This window comes from Rissa tridactyla, chromosome 14 (assembly GCF_028500815.1).
Source record: "Rissa tridactyla isolate bRisTri1 chromosome 14, bRisTri1.patW.cur.20221130, whole genome shotgun sequence".
Taxonomy (NCBI): domain Eukaryota; kingdom Metazoa; phylum Chordata; class Aves; order Charadriiformes; family Laridae; genus Rissa; species Rissa tridactyla.
The window spans coordinates 10,374,763-10,401,641 of NC_071479.1; the positions used below are offsets into that span (position 1 = coordinate 10,374,763).

General features: G+C 63.0%; 1 protein-coding gene across 1 annotated transcript in view; it reads left to right on the forward strand.

Moving 5' to 3' along the window:
* Positions 1-733: 733 nt before the first annotated feature.
* The window catches only part of NIBAN2 (niban apoptosis regulator 2), a 34,927-nt gene continuing 8,781 nt past the window's right edge, over positions 734-26,879 (forward strand). The window contains exons 1-5 of the mRNA XM_054220846.1: positions 734-956; positions 18,546-18,676; positions 22,041-22,169; positions 22,288-22,393; positions 23,376-23,543. Coding sequence (XP_054076821.1) covers positions 902-956; positions 18,546-18,676; positions 22,041-22,169; positions 22,288-22,393; positions 23,376-23,543 — 589 coding nt within the window. The 5' untranslated portion in view covers positions 734-901. The remainder of the gene's footprint in view (positions 957-18,545; positions 18,677-22,040; positions 22,170-22,287; positions 22,394-23,375; positions 23,544-26,879) is intronic.

Consider the following 26,879-nt stretch of genomic DNA (forward strand, 5'->3'; position numbering starts at 1 on the left):
GTGCGAGGGGATTTTGCTGGATTGGTGCAGCATTACTGGTTCCAGTATCCCACTTGGAGTGTAGCCTCCAGTATCCCACTTCTAATGTACTATGCTGGTTGGTTTGGGAGGTGCCAGCCCCCTCCTGGCTTCCCCCACCCAGGGCCAAACAGCTCCTGGTCCAAAAGCCGCGGCTGGAGGGTGTTTTAAGGCAACTTGAATTTTTCCATCCCATTCTCCCGCACGATGAGAGCTGCCCGGAGGGTGGGGAGGGAGAGGGTCCCCTCGCTTGCCCCCCACTCTGCCCCACTGTCCCCCGGCCACCCTCCACCTGGGCATTGAGTGAAGCTGAAGGCTGCGGGGGGGGCCCGGGCGTGCGGGCGCAGGTGGGACGGGGAGGAGCGGGTGTCGCAATGGCCCCATGAAGCAATGTCAGGAGCGGAGGAGGCCGGTGCCAAGACGGAGCTGGTTCGCCCGGTGCCCCCGCACCCTGTGGGTCCCCCGCAGCATGTGCGGTGGGGGGCACGGCCACGCCGGGAAGGGGGGGGGAGGGCGGGGGGATCGACACCGGGCTGAGGGGGTCCGGAGGGAGGGGGGAACCCCGGTGGGGCGGCACAACCTCTCTCCTTGAGCCTCCCCCATCCCCCAGCGAGCAAATTAGAGCAGCTAATTACAAGGAGGAAGGAGGGGACACACACACGCACACACAGAGCCGGGGCTGGAGCGGGGCGGCGCGGGGGGAGTGGCCGGGGGAGGCCGGCGGGGAGCCGGGGCTGCCATGGGGCGCCGAGCAGCCTGACCGCCCCGGGCGCTGCCTTCCTCCTCCTCCACCTCCTCCTCCTCCTCCTCCTCCTTCTCCTCCTCCTCCTCCCGCCGCCGCCGCTCCTCCTGCCGCCGCCCGCCCCGGCCGGCTCCGCTCGCCATGGGCGATGTGGTCTCCACGCACCTGGACGAGGGTCGCCGCCAGCACATCGCGGGTGAGCTCCCGGCGCGCTCCCCCCTGCCCTTACCCCACCCGGGCTCTCCCCATCCCTCCCCTCATCCTGGGTGGGGACCCCCCCTCCCCTCCATATTCCCGAGACACCCCCGCCTCCTGCTCTTCCCCTCTCTCCCAGACTTTAAACTTTTTTTTTCTTTTTTTTTTTTCTTCTTTGCACCACGTTGCAGTTTCCCTGTGTTTTTGCCTGTCCCCACGGCTGGGCACAGCCCGGGGAGGGCGGGAGGGAGGGCGGGCGAGGGGGGGGGGCACCCGAGGTGCCTGTCTGCCTCCCAAATGAAAGGCTGGGTTGTGCCGGGGGTGTTTGTGTTGGCTGCGGGGACCGGGGAGCGTGTTCGTGCTCTCGGCTTCCCCGGGCTGTGTCGGGGGGGGAGGTGGGGGGGGGAACCTGGGCTCCAGAGAGATGCTGGCAAGCCGGGTCCTGCGCAGGGAAACCACTGTCAACACGGGCTTTGCTGGGGCAGGGCCAGCAGATGAACTTTCTCCCCCTTAGCAGGGCTGGGAGATCCCATGGGAAGCCCCCCCGAGGGCTCTGGGGTGTGTGTGGGGGAAGGACTGGCTTGTACCCCATGGATGCTCCAGGCTTGCTCTCGTCACGGGCAGGACAGAGCAGTGCCCCCGCCAGCTCTGTGGGACGGGGCAGGGTGACAATGTGGTTATTGAGAGCCCGGCGCGGGATGTCTGGTCGGTGCCGCCTGGGAATGGCTGGATGTGGGATTACGGCTCTGTACAGACACGGGTTTGTGCGAAAGCCATGGCCGGGGGGGCTGGGCTGCTAATTGGTGCCTGCGGTGACACGCTTGACCCCCGTAAGTGGGGTCACCCCTCCGTCGGAGTGCTGTGTCCCCCCCCCTCCGTGAGCCGCCTTGCGTCACTCCTGATGCGGGCGCTTCGCTCCCCGCGGCTGCCGAGCAGGCAGGATTTGACCTCCGAGCCCTTTCGTGCTCCGGCTTGGGTTTCAGCTCCCCAGGCTGAAAAACCCTCCTCTGCGCTGGGTTAAGCAACCCCCCCGCGAAGCCGCACCTAGTCGGGTGTCACGGCAGAGCGTGGCTTCGTGCTGGACCTTGTGCGCCTTGCAGAGAGCTCAAGGGCTTGGGGAGCGCAGGGGTTTTGGAGGTGGCTCTGCTGTATCTTGCCTCCATCTCCACCATAAAGCTGCGGGAGAAGCTCTAAAGTCCTTTTTCCCCAAGGGCTCTGGGGGTGGGAAACCGCCGCTGTGGTCTGTCAGTGATGGAGCAGCGCAGTACCGGCACAGGGACTCAACGGCTGGTGGATACGTATGGTGGAGCCCATCTGCCTTGCCAGGCCCCGCCGTCCCGGCCGGCTGGCAGGAATGCTTACGTGGTATGCGGCTCAGCAGGATGCCAGCAGGTTTGCGAGCTTTGAAGGAGAGCCTGTAACGCGCTGTGGGGTTTTCGCGTTGCATAGTTTAAAGCTCGATGCGGTTCATCCCACGGGGCTGCACCGGCTCGGGGCTGCGCTCGGCTGCTCACCGCCGTGCGTTGGGGTCCAAAGCACACCCCCAATCTCCCTTTAATGTACTGGCTCTCCGTACGGAGGCCGCTCCCTGTCCAAGCCCTGTGATCTTAATCCTGAAGAATAACAAGGAAAAGCCCGGCTGAGTTTCTCTATGCAGGAATCTGTCTCTGCGGGGGCAGAAATGAGTTGTTTGCAAGGCCAGGCTGGGCGGTTGCACCCTGGCAGGGGCCGAGCTGTTACACGAAGGGGGGTTTCAGCTCATGCTCGAGGGGAGCGGGGGCTGCAGATGAGTTTTCATAGGGAAAATAGGATTCCTGTGAAGTAGGATTATGGAGGTTGGGCTGGTACGTGTCCTGTGCCATGCTGCAGCTCTGAAGGGTCGGGGTGAGTAGGGGGGACCCGTACCCATACTGGGACACCTTCCCGGAGCCTGCTGGGTTCACTGAGCACCTCTCCGCTTTTCCGCCCGTGCTCCACGCTGGGTGAAGAGCCCCCAGAGCTGGGAGGGGCCGTACGTAACCCGACAGGCAAGGCACGACTTGCTGTCAGGCATGCAAAGCAACGCGGCAGGGAAAACTCCGGGTTTTCCTGCCTAGCTCTGCCTGTTCTCCACTGCTGCCGCTCCTGCTGGCGCCCGGGGAGGGATCCATCCCCTCTCCAAGCAGCTCTTCCCAGTCATCCTTCCAACTTTGGGGAGTTTGCAGGAGATGCCCAGGCTGATGTGACCCCTGATAGCTCCCATCCCTGCTGCATTCTGGGCTTGGCAATGCTCCCCATGGATGCAGCCCCCTTACACCAGCAGAGCCGTGCCGGCTGGGCACGCAGCAAGCCCTGGGGCCGTGGGGATACGGTGAGAGCCTGTCCAGATCCTTCTGCCCTGCTCCATGCCCCAGCACGGACCTCTGAGCGCTTGCAGGTGGGCTAAAGGCAGGAGGGAGCTGGCAAAAAGCCTTCCCATGCCGTGCACAGCGTGGTCCCCTTCGCATCAAGACCTCTGCCATCAAAGCCGCGCTGCGAAGGTCCCATGCCCTGTGCCAGCCCACATGGCGGTGGCTGCGGTGGGGCTGATGCCAACGTCTCCCGGAGGTCACGAGCCACACACGCGTGACTTGTGTGTTGGTGGCTCAGCACCGGGGTCTTTCCTCCCACCGGTGGGGCCGGACCGCTCTCCTGCCGCCTCGGCAGCATTCCTGCCGGCACTAGGGGTGCCCCACGGCGCGGGGCTGGCAGGGCAGCCCAGGGGGCGTGATCTGCTCCAGGGTGGTTCTCAGGCAGTTGCTGGCTGCAGCTCCTGCATCCCTTTCTCCAGGGTCTCCACGACCGGAAAGTGCTTCCTTCTGCCGCCCTGCTTCAGACATCATCCTGGCCTGAGTCACCCAGTTTGTTTGTCAACACCCTTCGGCTTCCCTCCTCCTCCTCTTCCTCCCAAGTGTGGGCTGGGAGTTGCTCCCGAACTGCTCCGTGGGTTGGAACAGGGACTGGTTCCCCCTCCTTGTGCCAGGATTCCCAGCATGGGCACCATCGCCTGGGGACACGAGGGTGGCAGGCATGGGGTGTCCTGCCAGGGCTCCTGGGAAAGCCAAGATGTCACTGGGAGCCTTGGGTTTTTGCACAGTGTCCCCTCCTGTCCAGGACAATAGGTGCCCTCAGCAAGGGGCTGGATGAAGCTCTTCCCTCGTGCCGAAATAACTCCTTCCCTAGTGCGTCCCAGCCCCATGGACCCCTTCTCCAGGGGGGCAAGGTGGCTGGTGGCTGGCAGGAGCTGGGTGGCTCTGTCCTGTGGGGCTAGTGGTCCTGGGCACCCGGCGGGTGGGAGAGCCCAGGGATGCAGCAGGAGCTGCCAGGTGCCTCCATGGCCAGAGGGATGAGGAGGTGGGCGGCAGCGCAGGGAGGGTCCCTGGGAACTCACACCTTGTTCTGGCATCTCCAGGGAGTCACCAGCTCGTTAATTGCAGAGTAAACCAGCTGTTAATTTGGGATGGGACTTCCTATAGACACCAGCCCACGCAACGGTGGCAGAGGTGACGCCGAGCCTCACCCCTGGTGTGGGATCCATGGCCTTTCCGCTCCAACGAGCCTTGTCGGGCAGCGGTGTCTGCGTCTCCCCGGTGCCGCCGAGGAGCATCCTTCTCCTGCTGGGAGGCTGGGTGCCAACGGGACGGGCTGCGGGCTCAGCTCCGGAGGTGCCCAACAAACGCCAAAAGGCGCCTGGCTGCGACGTTGGTGGGAGGTTGCCGGCAGTGGGAAGAGGTTTGCCATGGCTTCCTTAAGCGTGACACTCATTTCCTAGCCGTGGCCGCAGATCAGCCCCAGCCAGCGTGGGAGGCGGTGGCTGCTGGTGATGGGCTCCGAGCTCAGTCTGGGGGCTGATACCCTCACCCTGCCCCAGGGGCGGGGAACCGATGCAGGGAGACTCGGAGGGATCGGTGCTGCAATGTGCCGGAGATGTGGAGTGGTTTCCCGTAATGAAGTGTGTATCTTCTTTCATCGTGAAATAAATAACTCCCCTGGCATGTCAGGGCTCCCTGCCAGCGGGGAAGGGCTGGTTCTGGCAAGCTGGGGCTTTACCTGCAGCCGTCGTGTCGGGGCACGGGGCTCGCTCGGAGCCAGCGTGTCGGGGCAGGGGACATCGCTGGCTGCGGGGGCCCCTTGCGCTGGTGGCCTTCCCACGTGCGCAGGAGGTGGGAGCCCTCCCAGCCCCGGCGCAGAGCCTGCCTTCCCTCCTGGGGGGTTTTCCCTGCCTCCCCCAGCAAGGACTTGGCCAAAGGCCTTGCCTCAGCAAGCTGGGGCACGTGTGGAGGGCATCCCTGCTCTGCCTGGGAGCAGGAGGGCTGGGGACAGGAGGAGCAGAGCTGACATGGCAGCCGAGAGCTCTCCTTGGGTCCTCGGGTCAGCCCAGGGAGAGAAAAGCACCCCACAGACCGGGACCTCCCCCCATCAGACACTCCTAACCCCATTGCAGCGACCCAGCAAGGGAAGCACAGCCAAGAGCTGGGATTTCCCAAGCCTTTGCCTCCCTCCTGCCCCCAGATCCCTGCTGAGGCTGGCTCTGAGCCCGGGGAGGCTCGGCACCTCTTGGCACACCCCCTGTCAGCTCTATCCCACCCTCCCGGGGACCCATGGCCTCCCGTCCCTCTGCCTGAGCCCCGCAGCAGGTTGCAACAAGCCGCTGGCTCCCACCCACAGCTCTGCCCCAGCCACGGCGCTGGGAACAGCAAAGGTGCCACGTGGGCATGGGGACAGTCACCAAAGGACCCCCCAAAAGAGGGGGTTCAGCATGCAGACGGCCCTGGTCCGCGGGTGGTGGGTCCCACGGACAGACCCTGCAGCCTGGTCCCAGCCCATGGGCAAGGAGCGACGTCGAACCCACCCATCCCATTTCCATCATTCTTCCAGCATCCTGCCACCAGGCTTTATTTCACCACCTGCTCCCAAGGAGCGGGTGGATGTGGGGAAGCTGGAAAGCTGTCTGCTCGCAGCGTGGGGCTCTTGCCTCCCACGCCACCAGCACCCTGGGCTCCGTGCGTCTCGGAGCTTTGCAGCTGGCAGAAGGGCTGGAGGCATCCAGGGATGCTTATCCACAGGAGCGTGCCGGGGAGAGGTTTGGAGGCGGGAGAGCACGAGGCTCAGCACCCGCTTTGGCCCTGCAGGACCCAGGTCTGGTCCCACCACCCAGTTGGCAGAAGGTGTCACCACACCCTTGTGCTGCAGCCCCCGGAGCCTGGTCCAGAGACCCCCAAGCAGCCCCTGTGCCCCCTCCCCAGCCCCTGCCACCCCCTGAGCCTTGCCTCGTGCCTGGATGTGCCCACGCCGGCTCTACGGAGAGCCCGGTGCCAGGGGGGCCGGGAGGGGAGGAAGGGGCCGAGTGGAGCTGCTCCTTGCACGCAGATTTCCTCCCGGCATCCTGGACCAGAGGGGGAGGAAGGAGTAAAACTCCACCTTTTCCCCCTTTTCAAAGGGAAAGGGCAAGCGACGTCGGGCGCAGGTCCCGACTCCGGCTGATAGAGCGCGGTGCCTTTCTCCGTGCCCTCCTGCCCTTCCCCAGCAGCCCCTGCCCACAGCTGGGCTCCCAGCCCCGCTCGGGGGGAGCTCGGACCCCTCCTCTATGGGAGTCCCCAGAATGGGACGTCCCCGTGCAGGGGGATGGATGGGACACTCTGCCCTGGGGCCGGCAGGGGACCTGGGGCAGGACCTCGCTCCCCTCCTGCGACGCTGGGGACTGCTGGGGCACGGGACACTTGTCCTGGCTCCATCCCTCTGCAGCTCTGCTCAGCGCTAGGCGTGATGCCCCTTGGGGGACTTCCCTGCATGAAGGGACGTGCCCCAAAGCTGGGGTGACCTCAGTGCTGCCGCGTGGGGGGCAGGAGAGCCAGGCTGCCGGCTCCCAGCACCCAAAGCAGCGGTGGCTCAGCCATGGGAAGCATCCTCAGCCCCTTCCTCTGATCCCAAGACATGCAGGGGCATCACCTGAGACCAGGACAGAGTCTTTTCTTGGGAATGTCCCCACACTGGGAGCGTCCCTGCTTTGGGAACATCCCCTGCCTAGGAGCCGCGTTACTCGGCTGGCTGCTGCCCCCCCTCCCGCAGCGAGGAAGGTGCTGATGATGCTCCGTGCTGCCCGGCGATGGCTGCTGGCCCCGCAGGGCAGGTACCCACCAGCCCAGGTTCTCCATGGTTCATCAGGGGCTGTGGTGCTTCTGGAGTGTCCTCGGTCATGGGAGACACTGAGCCCGTGGCCTCCCTCGGCATCGCCCTCCATGGGGAGGAGGGAGCAGGCATGGGGGACATGGTGTGGGACGGTCACCACGGGGCAGGTGGAGACCCTCTGTCCTGCCCCAGCCTCGCAGAGGAGCCGGGCACAGGAACCCCCCCGCGGCAGAGCCCAGAACAGGCTCAGGGCTGTTTTGTTCAAATACCTCCTGGTTTTTGTGTTGGGTTGTGGTTTTTTTTGGGTTTTTCTTTTGGTTTTTTTTTTTGGATGTACATAAAAGTCTTTGTTTGGTCTCCTCCCGTGGTGCTGGATTGGGTTTCGTTCGGTGCAGGGAGAGCGTGCCAGGTTCAGCTCCTCTCCCTGGGGCTGGGCACAGGGGGGCACGAGGAGGACGGCTGCTTGTCCCCTGCCGAGCACAGAAGCATCTACTGGGACATCCCGGAGTAAGGACCACTCACCCCCTGCTGTCCCTGGAGCAGGAGAGACCCAGAGACGCCCAAGTTTGATCTGACCCCTTTGCCTTGGGGACCCCCCGAGTCCTGCAGCTCCCGGGTGCTGTGGGTCCCTGCGTGGGTGCCCAGAGGATGCTGCTGCCCCTGCACCGCCCCACAGCGGCACTGCCAGCGCCCCGGCGTTGACTCAGGCGCGGTGGGGGTTGCGCCATGCCGGCACGGATGCAATGCTGCCGGGCCGGTGGTGGTGGCTGAGCAGGACCTTATCTGGGGAGGGGTGATGCTGGGGCCCACCCTGCTGCGGGGCAGCGCCCACCCGTGGGGTGAGCACCAAAAGGCTTGGCAGCTCTTTTCCAGCCTGGCCAGGCACCGGTGGGACCCTGGAGACACGTGGGGCGATGTGACTGCAGCCAGGATGAGGGCAGTGAGTGGGTTTTGGGGATGGTACCCCAAAGCATCCTTGCGGAGCTTGAGCTGAGCTGCTCCACAAGGATGATTCCTCTCCCCACATCCACCTCCCTGCCCGTGGGACATATCCTGGCTGTCCTACGAGTGCAATCACCGCTTCTGGTGGGCTCGAACCTGGTCCCTGTGCCCACGGGGCAGGTGGCGTGTTGGGCCTGGGGCAGTTAGCCCAGCTGGGGTGTCTGTGTGGACACCTGCGCCCCGTGGCTTTGGGGCATCACCCCTTATGGCAAGGCTGCTCAGAGGGGAAGGGATGGGGCAGGGGGGGTCTTGCCTGGATCGGGCAGGGTCGGGTGGGCCGGGGGGGGATCTCCTCCTGCCCCATCCCTTGGAGGCTGCTTGGGCAGCGAAGTTCAGGGCAGACATCTCGCGCTGGGCTCAGTCCAGCCCCAACCAGCTTCTCCAGAGCCGTTCCAAGGCCCCAAACACTGTTTGTTATTCACATGCACATTCCTCGCACGCAGCCCCGCAGCAGCCTTGTTCCCAGGGACAGCGGGAGACCGGCATCCACGCTGCGGGAAAACACCGTCCGGCACGTAGCCGGACGCTAATCCCTCGTCCGCTGGGCTGGATACAGCCCCGAGCTGCGGGAACAGGACTGATGCTGAGGGCTGAGCCCGGCTTCGTGGTTGGGAATGGGGAGCGGGAGGGGTGAAGGGTATCCGAAGCTCGGTCGAGAGCACCGCCGGGGTTTTTCGGCTATTCCTGGGCTGAGGAGCCGCTGCTGAATGCGCTGCTTGGTTTTCGGGCCCCGTGGATTTCGTGGTCTGCTTTTAGATCTTCCTGCGGCCGCGCCGGGCACGGCTCAGCTCCGGCAGGTTTGTTTGCTCTGGGCTGGGAGGGGAGAGGCGTTGTGCAACCGCCGCGGCTGGGCGCGGTGCTGGGAGACTGAGGGGTGCTGCCAGGGTGGGGACAGGAACCCCCCCGGGAGCATCCCCAGGGACATCCCGGGGGATGCTGCCAGCCGTCGGGACGGAGGGGGTGCCGCAGGGTGCTGGCGGAGGGTGCACCTTGCAGGCGGCGAAGCAGAAGCGCCGTGTCCCCGACGGGTGCCCCAGCCCCGAGCTGGCACTTCTGACTCATCCGGGGGCAGAGGCAAAGGCAGGGCGAGAGAGGATGAACCGGTTCAGGCCTGGGCCCATCTGGTTTCTCCTCCGAGGCTCCGCTGCCTCATCCCTTCCTGCCGCTCAGCCCCCGTCCTGCCCGCCCTTCCCCGCCACCGCCTGAGTCACGCTCGCCTCATCCCCGGCACCCAGGGGCCGGCAGGATGCATCCCCTTTCCGCCCAGACCGTGCCTCTGAGCTGATTTGTAGCTGAAAATATTCCCCCCGACGGATTTTGGAGCAGTGCCGGAGCCAGGCAGCGATCCCGGTGCTGCCGGCTGCCCCGGTGCTGGGCTCTGCCCTGGCGCAGGCAGCAGCGGGGTGTCCAAAGGGCTGGGAGCAGCCTCCGCGCTCGGTTTGTTCCAGAGAAACTCACTCTAAATCCCGGTAGCGTCCTGCGGTAGAAATGCCCTGGACTGGTTTTGGGTGGGTTTGTGTGGAGGCTGCGTTTGGATGCAGGGGGGAAACCGTCCCTCGTCTTTGCTCTCTCCCCCCAGTTTGTTTTCCCCCGTTCCAGTCTCTCCCAGTTTGTATGAGAGGGGGAAATACAAAGCGCTACTGGTTCAGGTTTTTGCTGTTATCAAGAACAAACCCTCCGTCGTCCCCTTTTCTGCCACTGTGTCCCCTTGGGTGGGGAGCTGATGCCTGACCCCCCCCAGCCCCGGCATCGCCCTGGAAACCCCCTCCCGGGAGGGATGCTCAGGGGATGCTCAGTGGGGCTGAGTCAGGCCCATGTGAAGGAGTTTGTGTTTCTGGCTGGAAATGAACTCACACTCAAATTCCCGAAGCCCTAAACCTCCGGCTGGGGCTTAACCCTTCGGGTGCGTCCCTCGGTGCTGTGGGATGCTGGCCCGGCTCCCCGCAGGGAGATGCGGGGGCTCTCTGCTCTTCCCGGTGCTCCGTCGGCGGTGGCACCTCTTGCACCGTCCCTTCTCCCGGTTGTCACTGCGTTGCTGATGCTCAGCCTGCCCGCAGCCATCCCGTCTCCTCTGACGCTGCCTTTCCGAAAATCTCACCGAGACGAGCCTGCGCTGAGCCGTGCCCCGCGCTGCGGTGGGACGAGCCGGCGGGCAGGGAGGGTGACACAGCAGCCACCCGGGGAGGGGGAGATGGGGGACACACAGCCTGTGTCCGTGGGCCGTTACCCAGCTCAGCACCCGCAGGGGGTGCTCAGGGCTCGTAGGGGGCTGCGGGTTTGAGGTCTGGCTCAGCGCCCCATCCCCGGTGTGCTGGGCACCCCATCCCCGGTGTGCTGGGCAAAGCGTCCATGGCATGCTGTGCATCCCTCCTTTGTCGTGCTGTGCACCCCACCCATGGGTGCCCCCCTTCCTCACCGTGCGTGGTGCTGTGCACCCCCGGCGGAGGATGCCCAGACACATCATGGCAGGATTTGGTGCACGCAGCAAGCGACCCCCCCCGGCCCCCGCCAGGCGCGTTCAGAGCCCTGCGAGGGATGACCCGAGCACTCTTCGCCCAGCCAGCGGTATCAAACCTCCCTGCGGTGGCTTTGTCCCCGCTTTCCCTTGCTGGAAGAGCCACCCTCGTTGTCCTCCTGGGAAGAGCCAGAGCAGCCCGAGACAAGGACGCCAGGGGCAGGGTGGCGGCGGCGGGTCGGCGAGGGAAAGTTGGTGCTTGGGTGACTTGGGTGACAAGCGCGGTGCTGCCCGTCCTCCCTGGCTCCCCTCCTGCCGGTGCCTCCGCTATCCCCCTTGCACGCTGGGCATGGCAACGGCCGGCCAGGTGGCCGCTCCCCGGCACGCTGGGGACAGCCGGGGATGCCGTGGGGCTGTCCCCATGAGCAGTGCCCCACCACCTGGCACTGGCACCCCTGTTGGTGGCCGGGCGAGGAGGGGCCCTTTTGGTTTTGCTGCCTTTATCTGGGTGGCCATCACCTCCTGTTTATTCTTGCCTCCCTGAGGTGTGGGGTGGCCGGGCTGGTGGCACTGTGTGGCAGCCAGTGGATGTCCCTGTCAGTGCCACCCGCTGCTGGGAGCCTGCGCTCCCCCCAGCAACCCAGCCCCGCTCGCTAATCATTTACCGGCTAAATTAGTGATTAACTCCTTCCCCGGCAGCCTGGGCAAGTCTGGCCGTGCCAGCACACGCCGCTCGCAGGTCCCCTGCCAGCGGGATGTCCTATGGGCCATTGCCACCATGGCACGGGCCATCGCCACCATGGCAGAGGGACCTTCACCGGGGTTGCGGGCACCCGGCAGAGGGACACGGTGGCATCGTCCCCCCGGGGTGTCTGCCCCGCTGTTGCTCCGCAGGGACACCCCTGTGCCATCACCCCCTCGCGGAGCCGGCAGCGAGGGGACACGGGGAGCCTGTGAGGGGACACGGGGAGCCAGCGTGGAGGCTGGGGCTTTCCCGCGGCCCCGCTGAGTCAGGCTGTCCCGCGGGGGCTGGGGACATGAGCCAGGCGAGGGGGCCGGGGACATGAGCCAGGCGAGGTTTCGTCACCAGCGCGGGGGGGTTCTGCCTCAATGAACTTTTTTGTCCCCCCCCCGCCCTTTTTTTTTTTTTTCCCTTATTTTTTTTTCCCTACAAGGGGGAAAATTCCCTGCCGCCGGTGAGGCATCCCTGCGGCATCCCACAAGGCTCCCAGCGGCTGCTCCTGCTCCCACTCATCTCGGCTGCAGCGACCCGGGGTGGGGGGTGGGGGGGGGGACACGCTCCTTGGGAAGGCTGGGGTTTCAAAGGCACCCACACATTCCCCCCCCCGCCCCCCGGATATGTGTAAGCAGCGCCAGAGGGGTGACATGGGCCCTGCAGGGGGGGTGCGGGGCGAGGGACGTGGGGCTTTGGGCTTGCAAAGCGGGCTGGGGGCTGCGGGGGGGCTGCGGGTGGCTGTTCCCGCTGGGATTTGTCAGACGGTGACTCCGGCCTCCCTGGGGGTCTGTGTGTGTGTGTGTGTGTGTGTGTGTGTGTGTGTACACATGGGGGGGTGTGGGCATGTGTGTGCATGTCTGTGCGTATGTGTGTGTGCACGTTCGTGTGCGTGTTTGTGCACGGGTACGTATGTTTGTGCATCTTTGTGCGTGCGTGTGCGCGCGCACGTGTGTGTGGTTGTGCATGTGTGTGCATGTGGTTGTGCATGTATGTGTGCATTTGTGTGCATGTTTGCACACGTGTGTGCACGCGTGTACATGTGTGTGTTTGTGCGCGTGTGTGTTTGTGCGCGTGTGTGCATGTGTTTGTGCACGTGTGTGTGCGCATGTTTGTGCACGTGTGTGTATGTTTATGTGTGTGTGCACATTTGTGTGCATGGTTGCGCGTGTGTGTATGTTTGTGCATGTGTGTATGTGTGCGAGTGTGCGCGCACATGTGTGTGCATGGTTGTGCGTGTATATGTGCATGTGTGTGCACGTGTGTGTGCGTTTGTGTCCATGTTTGTGCATACGTGTGTATGTTTATGCACATGTGTGTGCATGTGTGCATGTTTGTGCATGTGTGCGTGCATGTTTGCACATACGTGTGTGTATGCTTATGCGCGTGTGTGCATATTTGTGTGTGGGTTTGCGTGTGTGTGTGTGCATGTGTGTATGTGTGTGCATGGTTGTGCATGTATATGTGCATGTGTGTGTGTATGTTTGCACATATGTGTGCATGTTTGTGTGTGTGTTTATGCGTGTGTGTGCATGTGTTTGTGCGTGTGTGCATGTTTGTGCATGTGTGTATGTTTATGTGTGTGTGTGCACATTTGTGTGCATGTTTGCACGTGTGTGTATGTTTGTGCATGTGTGTGCATGTGTGTATGTTTGTGCGTGTGTGTGTGCACATGCGCGTGCATGGTTGTGCATGTGTGTGCATATGTGTGTGCATTTGTGTGCATGTTTGCACATACGTGTGTGTATGTTTATGCGTGTTTGTGCATATTTGTGTGTGGGTTTGCATGTGTGTGTGCATGTGTGTATGTGTGCATGTATGCGCGCACATGTGTGTGCATGGTTGTGCATGTATATGTGCATGTGTGTGCATTTGTGTGTATGTTTGCACACGTGTGTGTAGATGTTTATGCATGTGTGTGCGTGTGTGCGCATATTTGTGTGTGTGTGTCTGTGTGTGTGTGCGTGTGTGTGTGTGTACATGTGTGTTTGCACACGTGTGCATGGTTGCGCATGTGTATGTGCATGTGTGTGTGTGCACGTGTGCGCGCACGTGTGTGTGCATGGTTGTGCGTATGTGTGTGCGTGTTTGTGCGTGGGGGTGTGTGTTTGTGCGCCGGTGTGTTCGTGTGTGCGTGCACGCGTGTGCGTGGATACCCGCGCTGCCCAGGTCACGAGCAGCTCGGCCGCAGAGCACCCAGTGCCCGCTGTCCCTGCACCGCCCCGTGCCACCAGGGTGCTCCCCGCTGGCCGTGCGTGCCTGGGGGCGATGCCACCCCGCTCAGGGCACGGGGACCCGCTCCCTGTCGCCGGGGGGGGGGGGGGGCCCAGGGCACAGTGGCCATGCCCGGGGGGGGGAGCCGGGAAGCAGGACGCAGCTGTGTGTCCCCAGGGGCAAGGCTGCCAGGACCTTGGTCGGGCTTCTGGCGGGGGCAGAGGGGTGGAGGCTGTTTTGGGTGCAGAGGATCATCGCACCCTCCTCTACCTTTGTCCCTTCAGCTTTAACCCTTTGCTGCCCACCCCAGGTCCTGGCACATCGGGAAAGGGGAAGGGACATCCCCAACCTCAGCTTATCGGGTATCTTTGAGGGGGCGCCGGGGGGGACACGCTCGTGGGAAGAGCAGCGTTGCCGAGCATCCCCGACGGAGGCTGCCTGGCAGCGTGCAGCTCCCCGGGGGAGGCTGAGGGGGTCCCCAGCCCCACGGAGCCACCCGGGCTGAGCCACGTCCCAGTCCCTGCCGGGCTCTGTCCCACCTGGGACCTGCGGTGGTGTCGCGGCAGCCCAAATCTTGCGGAAACCTCCGTCGGTCATGGATGCGTCCAGAGGACGGGGAGTTGGAAAGGCACCGCTCTCGGGTCGGGGCGGGGGGGGCCCAGCAAACTTCACAGCAAAACCTGGGCAGGATCCGACCTCCCCGCTGCCAGATCTGCTGACGCTGCCGGCCGCGGCCTGGGCTATTTAAAGCATCACTCTCATTTTCACATGATTTCGAGCGTAATGAGGAAAGGGAGCTCTGGCCACGCACTCGTGCTCGGCAGGGCTCGCTGCAGGCCGGGGGCTGCCAGGGTGGAGCCCTGGTCTCCCCACCACGGTGAAAAGAACCACAGGCAGCAAATACAGGCAGCTGGAGGGAAGGGTACGGTCAAGCTGTCCATGCTGTTCTCCAGAAGATAAGGTCTCTGGGCTAGACCTGGAGCTCGTGGCTTGTTTTTTCCCCTTGGTTTTGCTCTGAGAGGTGGCAAAGCTGGGGCTGGCCTGGGTCGTATGGGAGGGCAGGATGAGAGCTGGCTCCTGCCTTGGGATGTGCATGTGCGGGGCTGCTGCTGGTGCTGGAGATGCTTCCACGGGCAGGACGCAGCCAGTCCAGGCTGCTGGACCAGCTTGGGCAGCTTCTGGAGTCCTTCCGAGGGCGAGATCCACCTCCTGCCCTGGTTCAAAGTGACTAAAACTGGACCGGGGCTGCTCTGGCCGGGCCGTGACCTCTCCGTACGTGAGGGCTCCACGTGCCTTTGGGGTGCAGCCTGCATTGCCGGGGCCACCGGCTGCTGCGGGGCTGTTGCCTTCCCAACCGGCCCGTGCCGTTGTGCTGGCACCGCTCTGGGCTGGGTGACGACTGTGGTGGCACAACCGGTCGGGGGGGTGGGCAGGAGCCAGGGCCGCCTCTCCCGGCCGGTTTCACCCAGACGAGCCTCGGGCTCCACGGTCCTGGGGCGTCACCTGGGACTAGGACAAACCTGTGTTGCCTGTTCCATCCGTCGACCAGGGTGTCCTCCCCGGAGCCGCTTACCCTGCCGTGCCCGCGGTGGTGGTGATGGCTGGGTGGGTGGGTTGTGTGGGTCCCTGGGGACCTGGCAGATGATGTAGCGTAGCCAGACCCTGCGAGGTGCCCACCGGGCATCCTGAACTCTCCTCCTTGCTCCCCGCATCCCATCCAGCCTGGCCTCGGGGGTTTGCCCGGCGGCTGGGATGCCCGGAGCTTTTTCTCTGCCTTCCCCGTGCTGCAGAACCCCTTTATCTCTGCCTGCAGCCGCCACGTGCGGCTTAGTCACGCTGGGGAGGGCAGGAGGGGAACGCGGAGGCTGAGGAACAGATAATGTCTGCGATCAGAGGTGCCGGCGCTGGGGCTCCGGCTGAGCCAGGCACTGGTGGGTGCCATCGGCATCCCGCTGCGGCCACAAAGCTGGTGGCTTCTCCCTGCCATTGCCAGGAACCAGAGGGATGTGCCGGAGCCTGCACCATCCCAGCAATCCTGGCTGCTCGGGGACCACACGGCTGGGAGTGACAGGGACCAGGGCGGTGGCACCCAGCGCAGCGGGAGGGAGCGGGTGCCAGGAGCTCAGCGGTGCCGGAGCAAACACGGGGCTTGGGAAAACACTGTCTGTAGGCGGTGGGGGACACCCGGCACCACCCTGCGAGGTCCCTGCCTGTGCACCCAGCTTGCCAAAGCGCTCTGCCGTGGGTGTCTGAGCCCCAGCCCAGGACGGGGCAGTGGCTGGTGGGACCGTCCCCATCCCTCCCTCGCCCCACCACGACCAGGGGGGAGCTCAGGCGAGGGGCTGGGAGGTGACAGGGGACACATCTCCCTGGGACGGCCGTCTGTCCCCAAGCCCCTCCAGCTCTTGGCTGGACACGCAGCCGAAGTGGCTCATAGAGGGACGGTCACTCATGGGTGTCCTCGGTTATGCCACTGGCGGGGGGAGGATGCTCTCAGTACCCCCCAGCGCTGCTGGGAGGTTTTGCTCAGCTGTGTGAAGGAGCCAGTGGGTGGCTTAGCTGGTTCCCATGGGGGACACATGGCCCCCTCTTAGGGTGGCACAGGCGTGGGGGGGGGGTCGGGACACCCACGGGCATCATCAGCGTGTGCTGCCCATCGTCTGCTCTCAGGCAGAGCCTGGCTGTACCACCGCTAGCGCTCTAGGTCTTGCCAAATCCGGTGTCACCTTGTGTCACCTCCTCACCACGCCGCTGGCCACCTCCTTCTGTCCCCCCCGCCTTGGGTCCCTGCCCCTCTCGCTGCTGAGCGTGGTGGCTGGGGGGTGGGAGCGTCAGTGGCCCCCCCAGCATCCCCTCTGCACCCCGGAGGGGCTTGCTGAGCCGGGGGAGATTTAGTCACCTTGGATATTTGGCTGCAAATCTTTTGTTTCGGTGTCCGCGAGCAATCGACTTTTGCTTTTCCATTTACTTAAAACCTCCTAATTGGCCCCGCCGTTAATCAGGGAAGAATGAGTGACTAAGCCGTCTCGCCTGCCCTGGAGAACCGGGGGCTTTTTTTTTTTTTTTTTTTTTTTTTTTCTCTCCTTTTTTCCCATGAACTGAAAGGAAATGAAACCTCAAAATGTCCTTTTAAATCTCAGCCGTCGGCGTCGCTGCCCGGAACCCCGGCCAAAACCATGCAGTCGGGTAGACGGGAGCTGCAACAGAGGCGCGGGGGGACCGCGAGCTCTTCTCTTTTCCAGGAGAAAATGCCAAAAAAATCGGGGGGGGGGTGAGGAATTCCTCTGCTGGGACGTGCAGGCGTCTCGTTCTTTGCCGAAGTGAAAAAAAAAAAAAAAACTTGCTTAAATTTAAAAGGCATTTTTAGCCCCGGCCCGGCGCGACATTGGCCCCGCGGGGGGGTTTGCTCCCGGCGCGGGGCTGGCAGTGCCAGCATCTCCTCAGGGACGGGTTTATCTGCCCCCAGCCGCCTTCCTGGGGCGGCATTTTCCTCCGGAGCTGCTCATCCCACGGGGATTTGCAGCACCCCGGAGCAAGCGGCTGCTTCACGTCGGCTTGGCTGCGGGGCGGCTGCTGCTGCTGGGGATTTGGGCTCCCGCCGAGCTGCGCTGGGGCTGGCGCGAGGGGCTGTTGTGTCTGGGTTCGTGCCCCCGGCATCGCGCTGGCTCCGGCACTGGGGATGCAGAGCCAGCCATCGTTCCTCCCTCTGGCAGAGCCCGAGCCCTCGGAAATAGTTGGAGGCCACTCAAATTCTTTCCTTTTCACAGGCTCTGGGGCAAAGTTGAGAGCGAAATTCAAAGTTGAGGTCCCGTGTGCCAAAGGCAGCTCCGGGGAGGTTGTCTCCATGGATCTGTGATGCTTTGTGATGGTGGGGGGGGGTTTGGTGGAGGAGCCCCCCGTGGGGTCTGGAGCTGGGGTGGGGAGAGGGCAGGGTGCTGCGTGGGGCAGGGTGTCCGTAGGGAGGGTGCCATGTGGGTCCGGGTGCTGCGTGGGGCAGGATTTGCTGCGTGGGGCAGGGTGTACATGGGGCAGGGTGCCACATGGAGCTGGGTGCCATGTGGAGCTGGGTACATGTGGGGCAGGGTGCTGTGTGGGGCAGGGGGCTCAGGATACATGTGGGGCAGGGTGCTGTGTGGGTCAGGGGGGCTCAGGATGCGTGTGGGGCAGGGTGCTGCGTGGGGCAGGGGTGATGGTGATGGGGGCGATGGGGGGATGACCCCACTCCCCGGCTGATGTCCCAGGAGGAGCAAAGGGTTCCCATGGCTGCCACCCCGTGGCTGGGAAAGCACCATCCCTGCTGCTGGGGGGTGGGTTTGCAATGCCCCCCACCATGCATCGAGGGGTGGGGGGGCTGCCTGCGGGATGGAGCGGGACCTCCTCAGGTGTGGGGTGCAGGGGGGGTGCCCAGCAGCGGGGGCTCTCCCAGCACCTCGGGCTCACCCCGGTCTGGAGGCAGGGGTCCGGGGCGGGGGGGGGGGGGGTGTCTCTGCCTGGCACAGGGTGACATGGGGAGTGTGGTGGGGGCCGGGCTGTCTTTTCCCCTTCTAGTCTCCCTGCTGCATGCATGGCCCCGAGCATGGCCGGCTGCAGAGCCTGGAGCCACCCAGCGCCTCCGTGGGATGGCACAGGGGCATCGGGGGGGCTGTGAGTGATGCTGGGGGGGGGGAGCGGGGGGGGAGTGTTGGCCCCCAGTCTCAGCCGGCTGAAACGTTCAGAGTGGGGCTGGGGGAAGCCGTCAGCATGGCCGGAATCGGCTTAATGTCAGGAATTTCCTGCCGGGGAGAGGAATCCATGGCATTAATGTGAAAGGCCAAAAAAAGATGATGCTGACCCAAAATCGGTCGCTGGGCTGGGTTGGGGAGGGCAGAGGGCAGCGGGCTCGGCCGTGGCCCCCGCACCGAAGCCTGTTCCAGCGGGTGGCGGGCGGTGGGAGGTGTTGGGTGGGTTGGGGAGGTGTCCCAGCGGGGTGCCGGGGGCCGGGGGGGGGAGGTCTGCAGCAAGGAGACCCCGCCTGACGTGGCTCTGCTCCCCTCTGGCAGAGAAGACGGGGAAGGTGCTGGGGGAGTTCTGCCGGTGCTACAAGGAGCAGTACGGCGTGGCGCTCTTCAACAGCGTCCGCTACGAGATCGAAGGCAATGGAGGGCCGCAGGCTCAGCTGCTCCATCGCAAGGTAAGAGCCCGGCTCCGCGTGAGGAGCTCCATCTCCATCCCCGTGTCCTCCCAAAAGCTCCGGGCACGTCCCCTCTCCCCGTCCCACCCTGCCGGGGTGGGATGTAGCCCCTGTGCCACTGGTCCAGCCCATCCCCGTGGCGTCGTGCACTGTCCGTGAGGCACATGGGGCTCCTTGGGATGATTTTCTTTCCCAGCTCGCACCCAGCAAGCAGGGACAAGGCTGGCTTTGGGCTGCGGCCCCCCTGGATGAGTGTGCTTGGTGACAGGGATGACAGGAGCTCCAGGGACCCCCTGGTGCCCAGGGAAGCCCCAGGCGGGGCATGCCGGCCTGTTGTCCTCCCTCTCTGCGTGCAAGCGATGCTCCAGCCCGGGCAAATACCCGGGGAGGGGTAGCAACCCCCCGGCAGGCATCCCTGACCCCGCGGGGGAAGAGGAGGTGGCTCCAGGTCTGATCTCCAGCAGCTGCCTTTCTCCTGCCTGGCAAAAGGATCCAACCATCGCCCCGGTGGGTGTTGTTTGCTGCGTCTCCGGCACCTGGGGATGGATCCTGCCCTCCCCTCCCATCTCCAAAGGCAAATGCACCCCACCCAGGGCTTCTCACCATCAGACAGGGTTTGGGGTCCCTCCTGGGGGAGCTTCCGTCCTAGGAGTGCTCCTTGAAAGCTGGAGGAGATGTGATTGCACGTGGGGACGGGCTTCTGCTTTTTTCTGGGGCTTAAAGGGGTGTTTCTTTTAAGGAATCTAGAAACTGCACCCATGAGATAAGACTGGAGCCCTAGGTGCTCACAGTGGTTGTCTCCCTGGCCAACCCACGTAGGTGACACCTTACCCAGGCACCCGGACATGCCCCATCTCCTCTGAAAGGTGCCTGGGTGCAGGGTGTGTTGAGAAAAATAAAGGTGTGGAGGTTCCTGGGCAGGAGCTGGGTTCCCAGCAAGGTGTCCCTTGGGTGCCTTGCAATTTTCCAGTTGCTTCACGCCCGCCCCCTGCCCGGGGGAGGTACCTCCCTCCCAAGGTTGGTTGCTTCATTAGAAAGCTCCAGCAAGCAGCCCAGGAATGTCTGAGGGACGGCAGGGAGGTCAGGGACGCCGTGCAAATCTTCTAAAACACCAGTATATAAATAGGACATTCCTCTCGCGCGATGTCCCGTCTGCTGCCCATCCTCTGCCCAGGGTCCCAGCAGTGCCACTGGGACGTACTGGGGCTCCAGACACCACGGGGACCTGCGTGTCCGCGAGGAGCCGGGCAGAGCATCTCCTGCAGCTGGGCTTTGCGCCCCTCAAATACGCCCAAAAAGTCAAGCAGCTGGCGGGTAACGTTCTCCCTGTCCTTGGGCAGGGCTAGCTGCCATCCGGTGTTTGGGTTGTTTGGTTTTTTTTTTTTACATTTTATTTATTTTGTACCCTTTTTTTGGGGCCGTCTCCGTGGGAACGCGGTGCTCCCAGACAATACGGGGGGCTGGTGACCCTCCTGGGTGGAGGGGGACACAGCTGGGCGGGGGTCCGAAGTGCGGCTCGGTCACCTGAAATGCCAGCGAGAAGCAGCAGCGATGAGCAGGAGGAGTAAATGTTTCTGCCTTTGGTCTCTCCAGCAGCCCAGGCGTCCCCAGCCAGCAGTGGGGACAGCACACGTCACCTTGGTCCCTCGTGGCCCTGAAAACCTGTCCCCGAGCATCCTCTCTTCTCATAACAGCCCCAGAGCCGCCGTACCCAGACCCCGATCTCGCTCCCCATCGCCCCGCGGCAGGGATGCAGGCGACATGGCCCCGCCGCCCCGCACTCCCCCGGCCCCCTCCCTGCCCAGCCCAGCAATTTGGCACATTCCTGCCTGTCCCAGATATTTGCCGGGGTTGGGTGGTGCCGCCTCGGTGCCTCCCTTCGGCGAGCAGGGGACGGCTGCGCCGGGGATCCCAGGATGCTGGTGGCCGTGAGCAGCCGTTCCCTGGCCGAGGGTCCCCCGCGCCCGTGTCAGAGCTCAGCCTGGATGTCATCTCGTTAGCAGCCAGTTTCTGGGGCTTCATTTGCTTTGGGCAGCCATTTCGAAGCCAGTTTGTAAGGGCTGATTCTCCTTGGATGAGACCCTGATGGGGACTCCCAGTCCTTTCTGTCCCCATCCCTGCTGGTGGCCTTGAGGTTTGGGCTCTCATCCCTCCTGCTGTCCCCCAACAGTTCTTCTCCCCCTTCCAAGGGCTTTGGGAAGCAGCAAGGAGCAGCGAGGTGCTGTCAGCCTGGGTGCTGAGCCAAGCTGCTCTCACACCTCCCTGTGGGAAGGGCTCTTGGGGTCAGGGAGTGGTGGGGGGGCTTGGGGAAGGCAATGGGGTTCCTGTGAACCAGGAGATGGACAGAGCAGGGAGAGGAGAGGAAAAGGTCCCGGTGCTGAGTGCAAGGTGGGACCCAAGCCCTGGCTGGTCCCTCCTGACGGCCACCGTGGTGGATGGTGGGTGGCCACGATGGGAGAGGCGGCTGCCGCACGCTCCCGCCCTCACGAGAGCTCTCGGCTCTTGTTTATGTTCCTGGGATCATAAAAATTCTTGGGACAAATTCTTGGCTCACTCAGCCAGGCTGTGTTTGGGATGGCGTAAAAGCTGCCGGCGGGTGGGCCAAAAGGCGCGGGAGAGCTGGCGAGGGACTGCTCGGCCCCGGGGGGGGCTCGGGGATGCGGGATGTCCTCAGCCTGTCCCTGTCGCTGGTCCTCCATGAAGTCCAGAGCATGCAAGTGTTGTCTGGTGCTGAGCTCTATGGGGTGGCTTCTTGCTTTTCCTCTTCCACGTCCCACCTGGAGACCATGCAGAGGTTCTTGCCATCTGCAGCTTGCCTGTGACCTGCACCCTGGCAGGATCTTCTAGTTGATGGTCACTACCGGGCAGTACCCCGCGTGGTCCCACCTGCCCCAAGCTGGGGAATCGCAGTAGTTGAGTTTGGGAAGAGCTACTGGAGTGCTCTGCACCAACCCACCGCTCAGCCAAGTGAGCTGGAGTCGCTCAGCTGATCTTGGCACGTCTCCCTGGAAGGAGATGCCAGGGACAGAGATGTGACCGTGATGAACACCATCTCGTGTGACTTTGCTGCCATAAGAGCAGCCCCTCTGAGGTTTTCTAGGGCTGTGCTGCATGTGGTACTGCTCAAGGCTGTCACCCAGATGCACCTATTCAGGCACCAACATCTGCAATGCTAGAGGAGATAATCCAGTGGTGAACTTGGAGACCCTCAGCATAGCCCTAGCAATGAAAACCCCACCCAAACCACCAAGAACGGACCTTGCTGAGCATCCTGTGCCAGGCTGCGGCCATGGGATGGAGGGGTACCCAGCTGCCCCCCTCTCTGCTCACCCCATGTCACCCACTGTGTGTCTCCTCCCCACAGGTCCCATTGGAGGACCATGTCATCTACTCGGGCAACCTCTTCCAGTACATCGAGGAGAACAAGAAGTGGAGGAACCGCTTCTGCGTGGTCCCGCACAACTACGGCTTGGTCCTCTACGAGAACAAACTGGTGAGGGGCAACACCCTTTCGCCCATCTCTGGTGGGCACAGCTTCAAAGGGGGACTCGCCATCGCTGCGGTGGCATGGCCATGCTCCCCATCATCCATGACCATCTTTTTCTGCTCAGGCCTATGAGCGGGAGCTGCCGCCTCGTGTGCTAATCAACAGCGCTGGCTACAAGGTCCTCACCTCTGTGGACCAGTACCTGGAGCTGGTGAACAGCAGCCTGCCTGGTGAGTGGTCCTGGTGGCCGCGGGGCGAGGAGGGGTGCTTGGGGTCCCCGGCACCCCAATGCTGCCGGGCATCCCTGGGGACCTTTGGGAAGGGGTGGTTTTGGGGTCTGGGCATCCCTGGGGAACCTCAGGAAGGGATGGGTTTGGGGTGTGGGCATCTGTGTGGACTTTTGGGAAGGGATGGTTTTGGGATGTGGCCATCCTTGTGGACCTTTGGGAAGGGGTGTTTTGGGGTGTGGGCATCCCTGGGGACCTTCTGGAAGGGATGGTTTTGGAGTGTGGGCATCCGCGGGGACCTTCAGGAAGGGGTAGTTTTGGGATGTGGGCTGTAGGGAAGGAGAACAGCCCCATTCCCGCCGTGGGGTGTAGGATGCAGTGTGTGGTATCTGCCACTTGGGTCCTGCCACAGCTACCGGGGAAGGGAGGAAAATGTGTCTGCGGCTCCGTGAGAGCTGCCCCGAGCTGCTGCCACCTCCCTTTCCAGGGGACCCTTAGGCGAAGGCAGCAGCTCCCACTCCTCCATCCAGACCCCCAGGAGGACCAACCATCACCCTGCTCACCGTCCTCCAGTCCTGGGAGGTCAGGGCAGCCCCAGGGAGTGGGGCAGGAGCTGCTGAAACAGCTCAAGTAGGGCAGCGAGCCCTTTGCTGGTTCAGGGCACGGGCACAATGGCAGCAGGGTCGGGCCAGCAGCTCTGGGGAGGGTTTCACACTGGGAGTAATGCCATTTCATTTTTTTTTTTTCCAATTTTTACTTCTGATTTCCGTTTTGGAAGAAGAAGGGCTCTTTTGCACTTTTTTTGCCCCGTGTTTTCGGTAGGACGCACAGCAAAGGTGCTGGGGAGGAGCTGAGGGGGTCTCACGTGCCCCTCCTGCACCCCCAGCCCCGAATGCTGTGGGAGATGCGACACCCCTGACCCCGCAGCATCCCCATCCCTATCCTGCCCCATCCCCTCCTCAAAGCATCCTTCCCCCCTCCGCAGGCGTGACACCCAAATCGGGGCACTCCCCCATCCTGAAGTGCCCCACGGATTTCCCCCTCATCCTCTGGCACCCCTACGCCCGGCACTATTACTTCTGTGTGATGACGGGCAAGGAGCAGGAGAAGTGGCGGGCGGTTTTCCAGGACTGCGTACGGCACTGCAACAACGGTGAGGGATGCTGCGGGGGGGGCGGATACCGGGGCTCCGGGATGGGGAGAGCATCGTCCTCCTGCTCCGGAGGGGGTGTTGGGGAGCCTGCGGTGGTTGGGTTGGGTTTTGGGCCAAAGGGGATGATTTGGGGACCAAGAGGAGGATTTGGCTGGGAATTGTTGAGCATCTCATCCTCTCCCTGAAGGGGGGTGGGGAGTGGGAGGGATCCGGCCGCCCGGTGCATCCCTGTGCCCGGCTTCATCCCGCTGCCCGTGAGGAACGCGGTGCCTAGACCAGGGCAGGCAGCATTTGCAGGAGCCAGCACGGACCCCGGCTCAAGAGACACCCTGATGCCCGTTTTCCACTCGGAGGTAGAAAATATTCAGTAATTAAGGTCACCAAGACTCCCAAGCCCCACTGTCCCCCTCCCACCGGCCCCTCCCAGGCTCGGCGAGCGAGGGCAGCGGGGGCTGCGGGGCTGCGGGGGCCGGGGCGGAGGCAGGACCTGCCTCCCACATCAGCGATACTTGGGCAGGAAAACACGATTTTCCTGCTTGGCTGTGGCCTGCATGATCCTGGGCTGAGACCCAGCTCCCGGCGGTGCCTTGGGTGGTGAGAAGTTTCCTGGGGAAGGAGGTGCCAGCGCTGAAACCTGCTCAAAATCGGTTCTTTTACTGGGCGAAGAGCGATGCTGCCTGTTTTTTAAGTACTTACTTCACTCGTGGGAGCTCTGTGTAGCCCTGATTTTGCCAGAGCTGCTGTCTAGGGAGCGGAGTAATGGGGTTGGATCTGGTTTCAGTGGGGGTTTCTGTCCCCCATGTTAGATTAAATCTTCTGAAGGCTTTGCTCTTGCCCTTCCTTTGGGTTCTCCTGGCTGCAAAACACATCCATGCGCTGCTGCTGAGCTGGGGGTGGCCGAGCTCGTCGGGATGAGTGTGTCATAGAATCATAGAATCACAGAATGGTTTGGGTTGGAAGGGACCTTAAAGCCCACCCAGTGCCACCCCCTGCCCTGGGCAGGGACACCTCCACCAGCCCAGGTTGCTCCAAGCCCCGTCCAACCTGGCCTTGAACCCCTCCAGGGATGGGGCAGCCACAGCTTCTCTGGGCAACCTGGGCCAGGGGCTCACCACCCTCACAGCAAAGAATTTCTTCCTGAGATCTCATCTAAATCTCCCCTCTTTCAGTTTAAATCCATTCCCCCTCGTCCCATGGCTCCCCTCCCTCATTCAGAGTCCCTCCCCAGCTTTCCTGGAGCCCCTTTAGGGACTGGAAGGGGCTGGAAGGTCTCCCCGGAGCCTTCTCTTCTCCAGGCTGAACCCCCCCAGCTCTCTCAGCCTGTCCTCACAGCAGAGGGGCTCCAGCCCTCCCAGCACCTCCGGGGCCTCCTCTGGACCCACTCCGACAGCTCCGTGTCCTTCCTGTGCTGAGGACTCCAGAGCTGGACGCAGTACTGCAGATGGGGTCTCACCAGAGCAGAGTAGAGGAGCAGAATCACCTCCTCGACCTGTCCCCAGAGCCTACCCAGGGCCTGGGCTCCTCTGGGGGGGGCTGGGTGCAGTGACCCCCCCCCCTCCCCAAGCCTCTCACCCCCCCGGGATGCTGCTGCAGCATCCTTGCTGGGCGCAGGTCAGCACCCCAGGACCCCGATGCTTGCAGGCTGGACCTACAAAGCCGGGGCACTGCGAGCAAAACCAGCTCCTAAATAAAAGAGGAATCAACCTCTCGTACTAAGAAAAAAACAATTTATTAAGTTCTTTATCTTTAATTTCCCCTCCTGGCTGCTGGGTGCTGCTGCAGGAGAGAGGGGAGATGGGAGCCCCTCCGCCATCCCCGCTGCCAGCCAGGGCTGTGCCGTTAAATCCTCTCCTCCTCCTCCTCCTCCTCCTCCTCCTCAGCGGCTGATGGAAAAACTCTGTGCAGGGGAGGGCAGTGGCCTGGGGAGGGCTCCGCGCTGGGGGGCTTTCTGCATTTCTACAGCCTGGATTTCTCTCTGAGATGTTTTTTCCCTCCCGAGTGCCATTTCTGCCCCTCACTGCTCTGAGATACTGTTTCAAATTCCATGAAAGCTCTTTTGTTACGTTGTCGAGCAATTTAAATTTTTATTTTTTTTTTCCCCCCTTAAATTGGAGGCTCCGTTTCGGCCTCCGCTTGTGATTAGTGTGGGAATTTTCACCTCCCCTTTTAAGACTGCATTTTGGTAACACCACCTCTTCTGTAAGGACTGGGGACATCGTTCCTCACCCAGGATGTGTCCAGCCTGGTTTCACAGGAGCCTGGGTACCCCGAGAATGTCCCTTGCCCTGTGTGGTGGCACGCAGGGCTGGAGCAATGCCCGCCCCGCTGGCTTTTGCCCCTGGTTGCGGGTCGTCCAGCTGTGTTTTGGGCAAAAAGTGGCTTGAAACTCACGTTTCTTTTTCAGCGCCCAGCGAGAGGAGATTATCCCGTGCTGTGAGTGGGGGGGATTTTGAAAAAGGCGAGTCGTAGCATCGCTTTTTGGTGTCGGTTGCTCCCATCCCGTGGTGCACCATCACCCCGGGAGCCTTTCCAGCGTAGGGTTCGCGGTTGGGCAGTTGCTTCCCATCCCTGACAAGGCGAGCTGAGATCAGTGCTTAATTAGCCACATATTAATGAAGCGAACTCATTAAATTTGCCCTGTGAAGTGACATTGTGGCTTCCTGCGACCAGACCTGTCTGCTTGTCCCTGGGCAAGGGGATGGGGATGGGGATGGGTTCCCTGTGGATGGACCCCACTGACCCAGCGGGGCTCGGCCAGGGACGAGTGACCCTGGTGGGGCGGTGAGACACCATCTACAGTACTGCGTCCAGCTCTGGAGTCCTCAGCACAAGAAGGACACGGAGCTGTCGGAGTGGGTCCAGAGGAGGCCCTGGAGATGCTGGGAGGGCTGGAGCCCCTCTGCTGTGAGGACAGGTTGAGAGAGCTGGGGGCGTTCAGCCTGGAGAAGAGAAGGCTCCGGGGAGACCTTGGAGCCCCTTCCAGTCCCTAAAGGGGCTCCAGGAAAGCTGGGGAGGGACTCTGGATCAGGGAGGGGAGTGATGGGATGAGGAGGAACGGTTTTAAACTGAAAGAGGGGAGATTTAGATGAGATCTGAGGAAGAAATTCTTTGCTGTGAGGGCGGTGAGCCCCTGGCCCAGGTTGCCCAGAGAAGCTGTGGCTGCCCCATCCCTGGAGGGGTTCAAGGCCAGGTTGGACGGGGCTTGGAGCAACCTGGGCTGGTGGGAGGTGTCCCTGCCCAGGGCAGGGGGGTTGGAACTAGATGATCTCTAAGGTCCCTTCCAACCCAAACCGTTCCATGATTCTATGATGAATCCCGCCCCACTCTCTGTGTGGT